The 16,920-nt window shown below is 37.7% G+C and overlaps 1 protein-coding gene across 9 annotated transcripts in view; it reads right to left on the bottom strand.

Moving 5' to 3' along the window:
* Positions 1 to 16,920, bottom strand: part of SAMD8 (sterile alpha motif domain containing 8) — a 78,921-nt gene that overhangs the window by 20,403 nt on the left and 41,598 nt on the right. For 6 of the 9 annotated variants that reach the window (XM_047073007.1, XM_047073013.1, XM_047073012.1 and 3 more), the window contains 3 exons: positions 15,187 to 15,304; positions 10,575 to 10,725; positions 5,795 to 10,399 (listed from right to left, as the gene is read on the bottom strand). In XM_047073007.1, coding sequence (XP_046928963.1) covers positions 10,095 to 10,399; positions 10,575 to 10,725; positions 15,187 to 15,304 — 574 coding nt within the window. In that variant the 3' untranslated portion in view covers positions 5,795 to 10,094. Of the gene's footprint in view, positions 1 to 2,914; positions 3,295 to 5,794; positions 10,400 to 10,574; positions 10,726 to 15,186; positions 15,305 to 16,920 lie in introns of those variants that run through there. The other 3 variants (XR_006960895.1, XR_006960896.1, XR_006960897.1) reach the window with 3 other exon arrangements.

Here is a 16,920-nt window from a genome sequence, read left to right as displayed (position 1 = left end):
CCCTACATTGGGCTCTGCGCTGAGAGTGTGGAGCCTGTTTCAGATTCTCTCTCTGCCTCTCTCTCTGCTCCTCCTCCCCTTACTCTTGTTCTTTCTCTCTCTCTCTCTCAAAATAAATAAGCATTAGAAAAAAAAAAAGAATGAAGCAAATTGCATTCTTTATGTACTTATATGGAAAGAACACCAATATATCATGTGGGAAAGAGAAAAGCAGCTCTTGACACTGGGGAGCTGGCCTGGTACCATCAGCTAGAACTTGGGTGTTGCCAGAAGCTGGCCCAGGACCCATAGCTAGGCCTTATTGTTTTCCTGTTGAACATAAACAAAATTTCACCAAACACCATCGTATGACAAGGAGACCAGTGACCATGATAGATCAAGATAAAAACAGGGGCTCTGGGTGGCTCAGTTGGTTAAGTGGCTGACTTCAGTTCAGGTCATGATCTCGTGGTTCACGAGTTCGAGCCCCATGCTGGGCTCTGTGCTGACAGTTAGGAGCCTGGAGCCTGCTTCAGATTCTGTATCTCCCTCTCTCTCTGCCCCTCCTCTGCTTGCACTCTGTCTCTCTCTCTCAAAAAAAAAAAAAGGATAAAAACAATACTAGTCAATAATTATGTCTGAACACAGATAAAAACATAAATATTACTGAAACCACAAAAATGACCAAATATCCCTCTATCCTAATATGTGACTGTTGCTTCCTTACCAATTGTAACATTAGCTTCGATCCATTCTTCCTGTCTTAAGATTTATTAAGATACTCAATCATTGGATTGCCCCAACATCCCGAAAGCATCCAATCCAGAGCAAATCCATGCTTCCTTAAAACTTTCCCCCTAAACCACCTAAATAACCACCCAAATCCTAAAATAAGTCCTTTCCAACACCCTCCAGCTGAGATGCCCTATAATTTCCCATGTTATATGTTCTTCCTCATTGTAATGAGCAATAAACCTTATTCAGCTAAGGTGTGTCCTTGGAGGGGAAGGCATTGGCATATGTTAAGTGAAATAAATAAGGTATGAAACCAGGTATGCATGTGCATATACATGTATATGCTACAATTTGTTTAAAATAATATAAAAATAAATGAAAAAATATGTATTTGTTTGAATATGCATGGAATGCCTCTGGGAAAACATACTAGTTAAAAATGGTTGTCCTGATGGACTTCAAGCTGTATTACAAAGCTGTAATCACCAAGACAGTATGGTACCGGCATAAGAACAGACACTCAGATCGATGGAACAGAATAGAGAACTCAGAAATGGACCCAAAAACATGGCCAACTGATCTTTGACAAAGCAGGAAAGAATACCCAATGGAATAAAGACAGTCTCTTCAGCAAGGGTGCTGGGAAAACTGGACAGCGACATGCAGAAGAATGAACCTGGACCACTTTCTTACACTATACACAAAAATAAACTCAAAATGGATGAAAGACCTAAATGTAAGGCAGGAAGCCATCAAAATCCCTGAGGAGAAAGCAGACAAAAACCTCTTTGATCTTGGCCGCAGCAACTTCTTACTCAACACATCTCTGGAGGCAAGAGAAACAAAAGCAAAAATGAACGACTGGGACCTCATCAAAATAAAAAGCTTCTGCATAGCAAAGGAAACAATCAGCAAAACTAAAAGGCAACCGACAGAATGGGAGAAGATATTTGCAAACGACATATCAGATAAAGGGTTAGTATCCAAAATCTATAAGGAACTTATCAAACTCAACACCCAAAACCACATATGAACACATATGTTCAAAAAACACCCAAAAACACATATGAACACATGTTCAAAAAACAAATAATCCAGTGAAGAAATGGACAGAAGACATGAATAGACACTTCTCCAAAGAAGACATCCAGATGGCCAACCAACACATGAAAAGATGCTCAACATCACTCATCATCAGGGAAATACAAATCAAAACCACGAGATACCACCTCACATGTCAGAATGGCTAACATTAACAACTCAGGCAACAACAGATGTTGGTGAGGATGTGGAGAAAAAGGATCTCTTTTGCACTGCTGGTAGGAATACAAACTGGTGCAGCCACTCTGGAAAACAGTATGGAGGTTCCTCAAAAAATTACTAGGTATTTATCCAAGGGATACCAGTATGCTGTTTCAAAGGGGCACATGCACCCCAACGTTTATAGCAGCACTATCAACAATGGCCAAAGTATGGAAAGAACCCAAATGTCCATCAATGGATGAATGGATAAAGACGATGTGGTATATATATACAATGGAGTATTACTCGGCAATCAAAAAGAACGAAATCTTGCCATTGGCAACTACGTGGATAGAACTAGAGGGTATTATGCTAAGTGAAATTAGAGAAAGACAAATATCACATGACTTCACTCACATGAGGACTTTAAGACACAGAACAGATGAACACAAGGGAAGGGAAGCAAAAATAATATAAAAACAGGGAGGGGGACAAAATGTAAGAGACTTTTAAATATGGAGAACAAACACAGGGTTACTGGAGGGGTTGTGGGCTACATGGATTAGGGGGCATTAAGGAATCTACTCCTGAAATCATTGTTGAACTATATGTTAACTAACTTGGATGTAAATTAAAAAAATAAATTAAATTAAAAAAAATGGTTGCCTCGAGATGCCTAGGTGGCTCGGTCAGTTGAGCGTTCCACTTTGGCTCAGGTTGTGATCTCTCAGTTTGTGAGTTCGAGCCCCACACTGGGCTGTCTGCTGTCAGCATGGAGCCCGCTTCGGATTCTCTGTTCCCCTCTCTCTCTGCACCTCCCTGCTCACGCTCTCGCCCTTAAACATAAATAAACATTAAAAAAACGGTTGCCTCTTGGAAAGGGAACTAAACGCTGGGGCACAGGAGTCGGAGGAAAAGTTTTCAGTATATACAGTTTGTTACCAAGTTCATTACTTACTCACAATAACTTTTTAAGAAGATAGCAAAATCACAGGTACCACTGTGGCATGCAATCGTGAAGAAAATTCAGAATCTTGCCTGGACAGTTAGGATTATCAAATTTCTGCAGGTATGATTTCCACCATGTTGCAGTCCTTCAAAAATCGCATCACCACTGCCAACTACTCTCCAGCTAAGCCTCCAAAATGAGCTTTGGGGAAAAACAGGATCAAATTTCATGTACTTGGCCATCGTATTGATGAAGGCTGCTGATCGATGATCTCTAATGAAAAACCATCAGGTATAGGTGTTTAGAGTGGGATCCAAGACTCTTAAGGCTGGGATATGAACAGGTCGTGGTGGTTTTATACTTCCAGTTCTCATAGGGGGCCCTGTGAGCTGAGAACATACAGCATTTAAATATTATGCTCCTCTAGCAGATGCCTTACAGCCATCAAGTAGTCTTCTTCACAGTTACAGCTGACGGTGGTAACCGAGCGTCTCTGAGGCATTCTCTTGACCCGGCACTTTTCTCAAGCCTCTGCTAGAGCCGGCTCCCACTCCACATGGTAGCCGGCAGTCTAGCACTCCAATGGGTGGATGAGCTGTTGACCATAAAACAGACAATTTTGGATACAGGGTATATTATATTCTACAGTCATATTTCACAAGCCAGTAGCAGTTGACAGCTCATTTTTGGGGTGTCTTGATCTTCCTTGGTGGGGGGCAAAAGCTTCCTATAGCTGTGCCCAGGCCTGGTTCCTTGACCTACTATCTTGGGGTCTGTAGCATTTCCTTCATCTCTAGTTTGACCTGTTGTGTACTTTCCACCATCCTACCCTCTCTCTCTTTGCCCTCGATTAACTCCTGTTTTATAAAGCTACTTATATCTGTCCCAACAATATAGACCCTGGCAATAGGCATCCCAGTGCTTCCATTAAAAACACATACTTCTGTCAACAGCTCTCTAATACATACACAAATAAATCCCCCCCTTTTTTTTGCATGAGAATTAGAGTCCTGTAAACCTTTCATCATATCTTTATGAATTTTTCCTTCAGGGAGGGGTCAGTTCAAGTTTCACATGCTTAGTAAATTCTGCTTGGACCCTCAGACCCCAGTGAGCCCTTCCTCTCTCAAGTTACCAAATGAAGAGAGTAAATTTGTCTGTTGACTCAGGGGTTTCTAAACATTTCCTTCCCCTATCCTCAACTCTTTTTTCAAAGGGAAAGCCAAATCTGTGAAATATCAGCTCTGGATGACAACAGCACAAACTCAGGGTGCCTGGGCGGCTCAGTCAGTTAAGTGACTGACTGATGATTTTGGCTCAGGTCATGAGCTCATGGTCATAGGATGTATCCTCACGTCAGGCTCCACAATGAGGTGAGCATGGAGCCTGCTTGGGATTCTCTCTCCCTCTGTCCCCCACTCTCTCTCTCTCAAAATAAATAAATAAACTTAAAAATAACTGGGGTGCCTGGGTGGCTCAGTTGGTTGAGCACCCGAGTCTTGATTTCAGCTCAGGTCATGATCCCAGGGTCATGGGATTGAGCGCTGAGACGGGCTCCATGCTCAGCATGGAGCCTGTTTAAGATTCTCTTTCCCTCTCTGCCCCTCTTCCCCACTTGTGCTCTCTCTTTAATAAATAATTTTTTTTTTTTTAGGTTTATATATATGAGAGAGAGAGAGAGCAGGGGAGGGGCAGAAAGAGAGGAAGAGAGAATCCCACGCAGGCTCCACACCATCAGTGCAGAGCTTCACGTGGGGCTGGAACTCATGAACCGAGAGATCATGACTTGAGCCAAAATCAAGAGTTGCTGCTTAACTGACTGAGCCACCCAGGCGTCCCAATAGAATGTGCTGGGTTTTTTCTTTAGAAGAAAAAAAAAGGAAAAGAATGGTAAAAACTCCAATTCCCTTTCCCCTACCCCTGAAGAGGTTCAACCTGCCATTTTCAAAACTACAGATTTATTCCACTAACAAATGTTGTTGGCTACCTTTTCATGTCAACTTCCCAGATAGATTATTAATTTCCTATGGGCACAGATCCTGTTTTATTGACCTAAATTCAACTAGTGTTTCAGCATTATGTACCAGCTACTGAACCAGCAAGGGTAGAATACTTTCATATCTGGCCTTTGATACAACCTAGGAGATAGGCATTTTTTTGGTCTCCATTTTACACATAAAGTTAAGAGGAGCTGGAAGAAAAGACCTAATTTAAACAGCAGCAGAGATGCAACTCATGCCCAGGCCCTCAGAGTCTAAATCCAGTACCTTTTCTATTCCATCAAGCAGCCTCTAGGGTCTGTCCTGGATTATTCCTTCCCAGAGTTCTCAAGAGAGACCAGCTGGGGCCACCACTAGAGAGGCTACAATTAGTAGTGATCATGAAGACAAGTTCAGTCATGGATCAAGTTCATATGGTCTATGACAATGCTTAGTGTTCCAATGACACCATGGTTCTAAGCTACTGAGCTACCCCCAACAGCTGTTTTCCCTTCTTTTCCTGTTCATCATTATTTCCAAAGCTGACCTGCCAAGATGATGGCATCTTCCTAACATAATCTACAATTAAACCAAAACCAACCAGACAAAAGCTTTAATCTGTCCAAGAATAATTAGCAATTTGCTTCTCTTTTCTCCCTCTCAACTTAACCTACAATTATTCTATACCTTCAGGAAGATCACTTTTCTTCTCTAGTTTACACAAAAGAAAGGGGAAAGAGCAAATTGCTTATCTAAAAGACAATTAGGAATCAGTAAATGCCCGGGACTAGATACCATATTAAGATTTAAAGTTGCTGGGCCCAATCATTCACAAAAATAAAAACTTACTGTATAAAAAATAGACCAGCTGCATTAGGAATGCAAGACACTCAAAGAAATGACTGCAATCCAACTTTCAAATGTTTTATTTTTAGTGTTTTTAAACATTTTAATACAACAAAGATATAAAATAATATATATTAGTTAAATCTGGATTTAATTTAGAATCAAGATATTTACTTATATACAATACTGTGCTTCAAGGTATGGCTACCACAGGAACGTTCACATCTTCAAGTAATACTAGTTTCTTCTGTGGACAGAGTGACATTTAGGTAGTGTTCTTAAAACAAAACATGCTCACTTTAGTTTAGCAAACTAATTTTGCTTCCCCCGCTCAGTACCAGTTTCCACTTCCTTTGTTCCATATCAGGAATACTTCAATTGTCCTAATAATCCATAGATTCTCTCAAAAAAAATTATTAAAATAAAGCATTTTTAAGATGACTAACTAATAAGCCAGTAGTTTATACTGAAACAGACCTGAAATAACAACAAAATTATCATAGTATTCCTTCTCCCTCCACATCAGGCACAAAGCATCCTTATGCTTAAACATGGAGTACACTGAATAAAAAGTCCATTGGCTAATTTAGGGTAGAACATATTCTAAAAACCAACCTTACCAGTAGCTGAATTATGGCTTATAGATTTCATAGATATTTTTATTGAACTTGATGCAAAATAATAGGCCACATTTAAGTTACTTGAAATTGGTGGCATTCACTGGGTGTGAGGGGTAGGTGAGAGGGGAGACCAAAACCTACTTTCATCGTAATTTCAGTCATTCAGAGCTTCTCAAACACAGAGAGGGAAAAATCCTCAACCTCTTTCCTTTCTCACTTGTCATGTGAAGCAGTCTGACTTTTGATGTTACTAACAAGTCACCACTACAGAGGTAAGGGGGTAATTCAGGCTACACTTTTACAAGTGCACACCATCTTAACCACCAAGTAAAGATGGCATTAAAACTGACATGCTTTGTTGGCTTTGAAACTATCTAAATGAAACCAATCCTGCTTAAGAAAGCTATTGGACTATTCTAAAAGAGAACTTTCTTGTCTCAAATGCCTGAATACCTTAAAGAACTGACACATGACTATTACTATAATTACTTTTTTTAAGGGATAACTTAGGTCTACAAAGACTATCAAAGAAGTAAATTTATTAGATCACAGAGTTTAAAACAAGAATATGGTTAACGTTCTCAAGCATTTTAGAACAAGAATCCTTAAAAAATGTTTACTATAAAACTAATGATGAAATTGCCTTTTGCTGAATACACTGAAAGCAGGTTAGTGTTATGAATATGACTTTGAAATATAAATAACACTTTCCAAACAGATGTCTCTAAAACAGACTTTCATATAAGCTATAAAAGGATTTGGTTCCTCAGTTCTCCATTTACAAATTGTAAGATTTTTGAAATTCTAAGTAACAACACTCAGGCAGGTACAGGGTAAGAAAGAGCCACTTGTGGTGTGTGTAAATCATTACACAATCAACAGGTCTTTTAGTCAACAGATGTTTTGTTGTGAACAGTCCACATTTCTTCAGCTGACTGGTTCTAAGATCACCTTCATTGCTTTCTGATTACGAAAAAAATACTTAATCAGATATGGAAGTTGTATTTTTACCCCAGCAATTCTGACCACAGAGAGTTATGGAAAGGATAGGCATTTGAGAATTTTGCAGCAAAGCCAAAAAAGGTTTCTCCCAAATTATTCAGTAATAACAATAAATGTGCCTTCTTCAAAATCTCCTACTCTCTACTAACTTCAATTACCCTTCAGTTAACAATGTCCTGCATGGACTAAAAAAAAGAAAAAAAGACAAAAAAGGCTACACTGTCCTCAGGAACATAGAGAAATGCATTGAGGACTTTCAATATAACCTCCAGTTTGCATTCCCCAAACCAAAACCTTCTTGGTTCCTTCTATACTGAACTTTCAGTATTTTATAAGCTTTCACAAGCCTGCAACTGAAGACAGGGCAAAAAAATATATAGATCTAAGGCATGTAGCTTCTCCACCTAGCCACATTCATACCCAAAATGTGAATATAAATACCACCTTTCCAATGGTTTAGATTTTAACAAGAAAAAAAAATACAAAGACAAAATCTGGAGAGTTTCTGGACAAAACAAAACAAAACACAACTGTAGTATAGGTTTCATATTAAAAAAAGAAATGGAAAAGAATTTTGTGTCCAAGTTTTCCAAGAAAGAGACTTGGAGATGATGAATTTATGTAAACACTGCCTTGTATTAGTTATAAATTATAAATTTGGCTTACCTTTTCCTCAAATCAGATACGATAAATGCAAGGTTGAAAACTTATTTTACAATCCTCATTGCAGTCTGCTGTTAGGCACTCTGCAAAGTTAGTTACAATTTTTTTTTTCTATTTTGTTCTAGAATAGAATCCATATAAAGGAAAGAAGACTGACGTTAGGAAATTTATCATTAAGTAGCTATCTAACATTCTTGAATTAATGTTGCCACAGATTTTCTTCAAACATTTTTCCAAAAGCTAACATTAAGTCCCTCCCTAGCTAAAATACTGTCTTGCTCTGTCAGTTGGAAAGAATGCTAGTTACACATAATTTGACCTCAAGAGCCATAGGAAACATCCTTCACCTTTCATAATTATGCAGTTTCCTTACATGAAATGTTGGCATTTTTGTCCCTAGTATGTAAAACAATCAACAATTTAAGATATAAGATTCTAAAGTGTGAGTTTTAAAATCATAATAAAATTTGAATTGCCTTGTGTCATTTCTCAGGTGAGAAATAAGATATAATGTTCAGAGTAGACTCAAATTGGGGTAATTCAGCACTGGCTGAAACTTGTTTGCGTAATATTCCTTTCCTGCTCACTCCCTTCAAGCTCCTCTGTACCTTATACAAGGGTGGGAATAGGACTCAAAATGCAAAAACAAAATATTTCACCCACATGACAAGCAGATTTCAGCTAAGTGGCCTAATTTTAGACCTCAGTATGTCAGCACTTTTTCTAACTCCTTGTTTTAAAATGGAATGTAAAAACTACACACTTAGTTTTCCAAGTGGCTAAGCTCAATCAGTTGGGGCTCAAATTCCAATTCCATAACCATTCTACTGTCATAACTATTAAAATCATTAAAAGCAAAGTGACAAATGTTATCACAGGGGTCAGATTACTTACGGTACTAAATTTCTAGTGTAAACAGTAACTAAGTTATATCACTTCCTGACTGCCAAATTAAGACAAAATAGAAAGAATGTATGTACACAATTGTATTTAAAAATGAAAAACAACAAAACCTTTTTATATCCAAATATATTTGAGACTGTTTACTTCTGATGGCCAAGAATGACAAATATTAAACCAAATAATTGTATAATGCCTGCAACCTGTTATCATTTCTTTTCAGAAATAGAAAAAATATTCTTTGCATGCAAACCTCCCTACTTAAAGACATCAGAACTTTATCTAACATTTGGTAAAACACTCCACTATTTTACTCATTAAATAACATCATTAAATATCATAAAATTGGGTTGTCATAAGTCTAACTAACAACTACAGCACAAAGTTGTTCCAGGTACCTACCTCACTAAAATTAAGCCAATTTGATTTTTATGGATGCAGCCACTTTTCCCTCAAAAATACTGACTGATGGTCATACTGAGCCCTCAGAACAAAATAGGAACTGCATCTTCTGTTTTATCTTTGGTGAAAAATGCCAGTACCATATTTGTACTCAGTTACTTCGTGGATAGCCCCTTTCATTTTCTTCTGGTTTCAGGCATCCTGGTATGTTCAGGATACTTTTCTTAAAGATGGTTCAGGAGGCAAAAATTATTTGTTAGTAATACAGATTACTTTCTAGAGTTGCAATTTTCAAGAATACAGAGATCAGTTCAAAGAACAAATACTGCTCACTTGGTAGGGGTTTTTCCCTTGAAGATATTAAGGAGCTTAAAAAAAATTATTTCTTGACTAGAGTCCTAATGAAATTACAAACAAACAAACAAACAAACAAACAAAACCACTTTCAACCAGCAAATTGCTTAAGTTCAACAAGCCAGTACTCAACACATAAAGGTAACAATCTGACTTCAATCACAACATTAAGTTTGTTGAAAAAGAAGGGTCAGGAAACATCTACTTAAACTTAAGCTTCCTATTCAAACAGATATGTAAGGACTCTTGATTGTTCTTTCTTGATTTCTATAATCATAGCCTTGCTCAGAATATGAACTTTACTTTGTCAACATATAAGCCCAAAAGCAAGGCATCCAGGAACAACCTAGGGGGAGAAAGCAAAGTTACTCACTTTCGACAACTACTATATATTTAATCAAGAACCCATTACAAAGGTAGTCTTTATCCAATTAATCTTTTCATTATTGCTGGTTTTGAAAATGGCCAACAATATTCATTAGGTACTGTACCATTAACATTGCATTCAAAAAAAGAAAACATGGGAAACCAAATTCTTGCTCTCCTACTCTGCTGATATGCTCTGGTATTGGCTAGAGTATGGTAGTACAAAAAGAGTCTTGTCGTGATATAAAAGGCAATAAACACATCAATGGAATAATGTTCATGGGCAGCCAAAATGAAGAAGATTCCAAAGAGGTTGAGAACCCAGGATAAAGTGTGCAAGAAATTCCAGCTTCTTGGTGTATCTGGGAAAAGGACAGAAACATCGTTTCAAAACCACATTCCTTCCAGTGCTCCTAAGTCATGTGTTTCTTAGATCAGTCTGTTCCTTTTCATTCTTCACAGAACTTGACACCCTTCCCACAGCCTCCTCTGCAGCCAGTTATCTAATATGCATGGAAGCATTAAAGAGATACTTACATTCAGTGACAAAGAAATTCAGCATAGTTAGGACGACTGTGTGACCACTGAACATGTAATCTCCGCAAGTGTGAACACCAGTTAGGGTCATACCAAAGCCACTCCAAATGGCAAAGGCCCGGCGCAGTTTCTCCCATACACTGCCATATACCTATAAAGAAAGCTACAGATTAGAGAGGTAGGGGCTTCTGAACATCTACTCCCATTGAAATTCAAATGCTTTAGAAATAAGATCTAAACGAAAGCAACCAGACTCCCAGTCTAATTCCAGACATCAAGAAAGAGTGGTCAGAAATATTCTGGTAATTACATGAAATCAATGTAATTCAAGTTTCTCTACTAGAAGTTCCTTTACAGTGAAAAGGTCACCATTACACAAAATGTTTCCAAGTTTTAATCCAATAATACAGTAGTATTTGCTGGCTGTTCTTGTCAACAAGAAATAGGCTATGACAGTGACAATGGCTACCATTCAATGTCTATTCATTTTCCCCTTCTTAACTGGTAACAGAATTTCAAACACTGCATTTCCTATCCTCCCTTACAGGTTTGGTGTGGTTATGTGACTAAGTTTTATACAAATAAGATGTAAGTGGAATTGTAAAAGATTTCTGGGAAGGCTAATTACAAAGGAAGGAGACAACAACTATACAGGAGAGCAGAAAGACAGAAGAATCATGAGTTGTGGTTAATTAAGTCCATACAATTACACATGACCTACTTTCAGATTTCTCTTATGAGAGAGAATAAACCATTTGTTTATTAAACCATGCCACCTTGAATTTCCTGTTATTTAAAGCCAAATCTAATCCCAACTCCCACACATAAGCTTAAAAAAGCAATCCATTTTGAGGAAGAGTTTGAGTAAAGGTCACTTTTTTTTAAAGGCATTTAACACATAATAACAGTACAAAAAATTGCTAGAATTAGTGTGCATTTACTATGTGTAAGGTATACTGCTAAGTGCCTTATGTGTTACTGTATTTAATTTCCACAACAATCCTATGAAATGATTCAATTGTGCAGATGAAGAAACTGGCTTAGAGAGGTCACACAGTTAGTAAGTAACACAACGAGGATGTGAATCTTTGTTCACATGTGAATCCAGGAAGACCAATTCTAAAGTCCTAAGTCTTAGAATGCCACTCTACTTGCTAGATGGGGTGCTGCCCAATTCATCAATCATTAATAAAGCCAGTTAGAGGGGCGCCTGGGTGGCGCAGTCGGTTGGGCGTCCGACTTCAGCCAGGTCACGATCTCGTGCTCCGTGAGTTCGAGCCCCGCGTCAGGCTCTGGGCTGATGGCTCAGAGCCTGGAGCCTGCTTCCCATTCTGTGTCTCCCTCTCTCTCTGCCCCTCCCCCCTTCATGCTCTGTCTCTCTCTGTCCCAAAAATAAATAAACGTTGAAAAAAAAAAAAAAGTAAAGCCAGTTAGATTTAAAAAAAAAAAAAAAAAGCAGGGCTGGACAAGAAGAGGAATTTATTATTAGACAAAAGGAAAGAGAAGTTACTAAAATACACATGGTTTGGTTCCTCTAAGCCCTCTAAGAAGAACAGCTTTGGAGATAGTACTCTTGTAAGAGTAAGAAATTAGGTAGTGAAGCACAGAGACTGCTAGGAAAATGTATCTCTCAGCCAGGGACAGGAAAAAAATGATGCCAGTCAAAAGAAAGCAATCATTTCTCAGTTACTCAAGTCTCCCTATCCCTTCCAATTTTAAATGTCCCAAATATTCTTCCAGAAAAATAAAAATTAAAACATAACAGACTAAGATGGCTTGATAAGACAAGGTACAGAAATCTGCTTTAAGTAGTTCTTTCCTTAGGGTGGGTCCATTGCTACGTTTCAAAAACAGGCAGGTTCTTGGTTCTGTCCTTAAACCTCCTACTTCTGGGAATGAGATTTCAAGCAATTACTTTATTTCAATGAAAATGCCCTATGGAGTTCACTGTAAGGGACTTGATTGCTAGTTACTATCACCTTAACCTTCTATTTTTAACAACTGCAACAAATAATACAGGTCAATAAGTAGGTTATATTATAATTTAAAGCAATTAACAGTATTTAGGGCAAATTTGAATAGAAATGTCCACATATAACTAACTGATAATGAAAAACAGTCATTAGAGACAGAAAAAGGGTTATCCATACTATAGAGGAATGGTACCTAATTTATTTTTGTAGTACATGTTGTAGTGCTACGTACGTATATTATTCTCTTTAGTGGCTGACCCAACAATTAAATCCCTCAGCTACAGGAAATTCTCTTTTCAGTGTAATAAGCTTATATATTTCTTTTTAAAAATCTCTTCTAGGGGCGCCTGGGTGGCACAGTCGGTTAAGCGTCCGACTTCAGCCAGGTCACGATCTCGCGGTCCACGAGTTCGAGCCCCGCGTCAGGCTCTGGGCTGATGGCTCAGAGCCTGGAGCCTGCTTCCCATTCTGTGTCTCCCTCTCTCTCTGCCCCTCCCCCATTCATGCTCTGTCTCTCTCTGTCTCAAAAATAAATAAACGTTGAAAAAAAAAATCTCTTCTAATCAATTACCATACTATTTGGGGGAAATTGTTCTATCCCTATTTCACACCATGTACAGAAACAAATTCAGAAGAGTAAAGATTTAAATAGAAAACATAAGACCGTAGAAGTCTCATATCATTATCTTTCATTAATCAGAATGACAATGACTCTAAAAATTGATAATAAGTAGTGCTGGCATGAGAGTGGGAAAACTGATATGCATACAGTGTAGGTAGTAGTGAAAAATTTGTCTTTTCTGGTAAACATTTGAGCAATATCATCACTATTTTTAATGTTCATGTTCTTTGAGGTCATAATTCCACTTCCAGGAATTTATCTTAACTAGATGTTTAAATAAGTGAAAATACATAAATGCACCAGGATGTTTACAAAGGCACTGTTTATAAAGAGTAAGATTTGGAAACAACATAAATGTGTATCATTTGGAAACTGGTAAATCATATAATGGGACACTGCAGCTATTAAAAAAATGAGGTATAACCATATGCATTTCTTTTGAAAAAAGTAATTAACATTAAATAAAACATAAGTTAAAAGAACAATATCTGCAATATAATCTCATCTTTTATTTAAAAAGTATCTATTATATAAACTTATGTGAATGTGTAAGCATGCTTAAAAATAGTCTATGTGGCTATATACCCAACTGTTAATAGTATTATTTATGGGATGGGTGAAAGAGGGAATTATGTGAGCTTTTACTTTTTTTTTTTTAATGTTTATTTTTGAGAGAGAGAGAGCGAGCCCAATGCAGGGCTTTAACTCATGAATCGTGAGATCAAGACCTGAGCTGAAGTCTTTTTAACCAATTGAGCCCCATGTGAGCTTTCACTTTTCAATTTATATATTTTTAGAAAAATAAAACATTTCCTTTACACGAAATCCTAAGTGTCATATTAACCTTTCCCCCTTGCTTACTGGTCAGTGTCCTAATACCTAGAGAAAGTTTTGTTACCCTTCAGCTCAGGGCTGTATTTTTAGTTCTTGATCTCCTTTGGCTGCTTAATCTTCCCTTGCTGGCATTTCAGCTATTTACATTGCAATAGAAGACCTGACAATTATGTTTTACACTTTACAAAGAATATTAAAATAACAACAAAGCTGTTAACGCATACATTTGAATATTAGGGAATACATAACTAAAGCATGGAAGTTTATAATAGTAGGATAATAAATTCTTTTGTCCAAATTTAATGAGTCTCAAAGGCCAATTTTGTATAGTATAGGTGGTTTTCAGGTTTTTAAAATTTTTTGTTATCTGGGTTTTGTTGTTGTTCCCATCTGCATAATCTCTCCTCTCTCAATTTAATCAAAAGAGAAGATATGTCTACAATATAGCAAAACAAGCTACAAAGTTTAAAACAAAAACAATAAATCAGCCATTATTTAGTACAGTATACCCCAGGAAAGAGTAAAGTTTAGAATAGAGTTTAGAATGCTTTAAATGGAATATGGTCAAACTGCAAAACTTTTAAAAAAGGAGTGATGAGGACACTGAAGGGACCAGAGTCATGTCGTATGAGGAACTAACGATGTTCAGGATAGTGGGAAAGGGAAAATGACAATTGAAAGAAACTTGTTTTCTTTTCTTTCTGTGTTTATTTTTGAGAGAAAGAGAGAGAGAGAGTACGAGCAGGGGAGGAGGGGCAAAGAGAGAGGGAGACACAGAATCCGAAGCAGGCCCCAGGCTCTGAGCTGTCAGCACAGAGCTCAATGTGGGGCTTGAACCCACGAGCAGTGAGATCATGACCTGAGCCAAAGTCGGACACTCAACCGACTGAGCCACCCAGGCACCCCAAAAGGAACTTGCTTTCTATAGCTTCACGGCACAGAACCAGTTTCAATGGACTGATGTAACAGGGAGGTAGATTTTGGCTTAAGATTACTACCAAATTATTTCTAGAAATCTACAGAGATCTATAGATCCAGAAATCTATAGAGATTTCTTACAGATATTGAAAATACTTAAAAGCACATTTTACTATTAAAAGCAAAATCTTAGCCCTATTACATATATGGTGCCAACAACCCACCAAGAACAAAAGGAAAGAATGATGAAGAGGTAGCAGGCTACCTTTCCAGTACACTGCAGGTGCTGTCCTGGCACGGAGAGGGAGGTCACAAACATGGTAAAGCAGCGAAGCAAGAACACAGTACCCATCAGACTACAGAGCCTTCGAAGAAGTATTGACCTGTGAACAGAGTGACCAAAAAAGAGAGAAAGATCAGAAGAAAGCAAACCAAAAAACTCCAGGCATCAAGTGTTTACTTAAAGGAAGAACAGACAGGAAAACCACTAGAACTAGACTCTTTGAAGAGGACAGAAATTTTAGAGAATTCTTCAATCTAAAGCATCATTGTCTAATAGAACTTTCCGCAATGATGGAAATGCTCTATAACTGCACTAATAAGGTATCTACATGTGGCTCCTGAGTACTTGAAATGTGACTAGTACAACCAAGGAACTGAATTTTAATTTTATTTCATTTTCATTAATTTAAATAGCCAGATGTGGCTAGTACCTGCCATGTTAGACAGTGCAGACCTAAGAGCATCATTTCATTGATAAGAAAATATGGCTAAGAGAAGGTAAAGGAGCTAGTGAGAAAGAAGTAAGACTAGTACCTAGCCTGATTCTTAGCTTAATGTTAGCCCTGTTATTCATCTATTGCTCATAAATTATTTATTTTATAAGAGGTAAAACTAAACACATGATTCTGGGGAATTTTTTGCTGATTAATAACACCGTAAATTGGTTACCGATAGTAGCTATCTAATAAACATTCTCTAACTTCTCCTAAGTTAAACGTAAGGTATAAAATACTAAGTCTTTTGGGGTGCCTGGGTGGCTCAGTTGGTTAAGTGTCTGATTTTGGCTCAGGTCATCATCTCATAGTTCATGAGTTCAAGCCCCGCCTCCGGCTCTGTGCTGACAGCTCAGAGCCTAAAGCCTGCTTCAGATCTGTGGCTCCCTCTCTCTCTGCCTGTCCCCCACTTGTGCTCTGTCTCTCTCTCTCTCTCTCTCAAAAATAAACATAAAAAATTTTTTTAAATACTGTTTTTTTAATACCAAGTTTTATATTAAGTAAACCTAAAATTTTGAACTGCACTGTAGTATCACTTGTACTGTCATATTATTTTTTTAAATGCCTTAAACCAAAACAGACTATAAGATTCTTAAAAACAGGAATTATGCTTTACACGTTTTTGAAATGCTCTTCCCACCCTCAAAAAAGCATTGAACACAGGTTAAGACATCTCAAATTTTAGTGTGTACACCTGGGATGGAGCTTAGGAATCTACATCTTAACAAGAAGCCTGGTGAGTCTAATGAAAGTAGTACAAAGACCACATTTTGAGAAACACTTTCTTTGACAAATTAAACATCACAACTTGCATTTAACTGGCCACTGCTATGCTTTGCTAAACCTACCACAGTTTCCTGTTTTGAAGAGTGGATAAATTGAAATTCACTGGGTCTTGTGAGTCAAAGTTAAATCAGAGAGCACCAGTGATATACATGTTCTTAAATCACCTCTGGTTTTAAGCAATTCAGAGTTAAAAATATTGCTGGAAAATGGGAAAGAATGAAGCACAATACAGCCTGAGAGTGTGACAACAATAGCAATCATCAACCTTTCTTTTCACCTTCAAAGCGATGCAATAACTGCTGCTTAGGAACTGAAGCCCATCAGTGGACTCAAGCACTTCCTGGTGAGGAGAACCAATCAAAAATTCAAGAAACTGTCCCTATTTCTCATGTGTCCAAAGACAACAGATAGCAGATCCACAGACTTTAGAGTTCTTT

The sequence above is a fragment of the Lynx rufus genome, unplaced genomic scaffold (assembly GCF_022079265.1).
Source record: "Lynx rufus isolate CCGP_SWC_20201006 ecotype Redwood Valley unplaced genomic scaffold, mLynRuf1.p SCAF_11, whole genome shotgun sequence".
Taxonomy (NCBI): Eukaryota; Metazoa; Chordata; class Mammalia; order Carnivora; family Felidae; genus Lynx; species Lynx rufus.
Note: the sequence above shows the minus strand (reverse complement) of the source record. Positions and strands in the feature narration are given on the sequence as shown.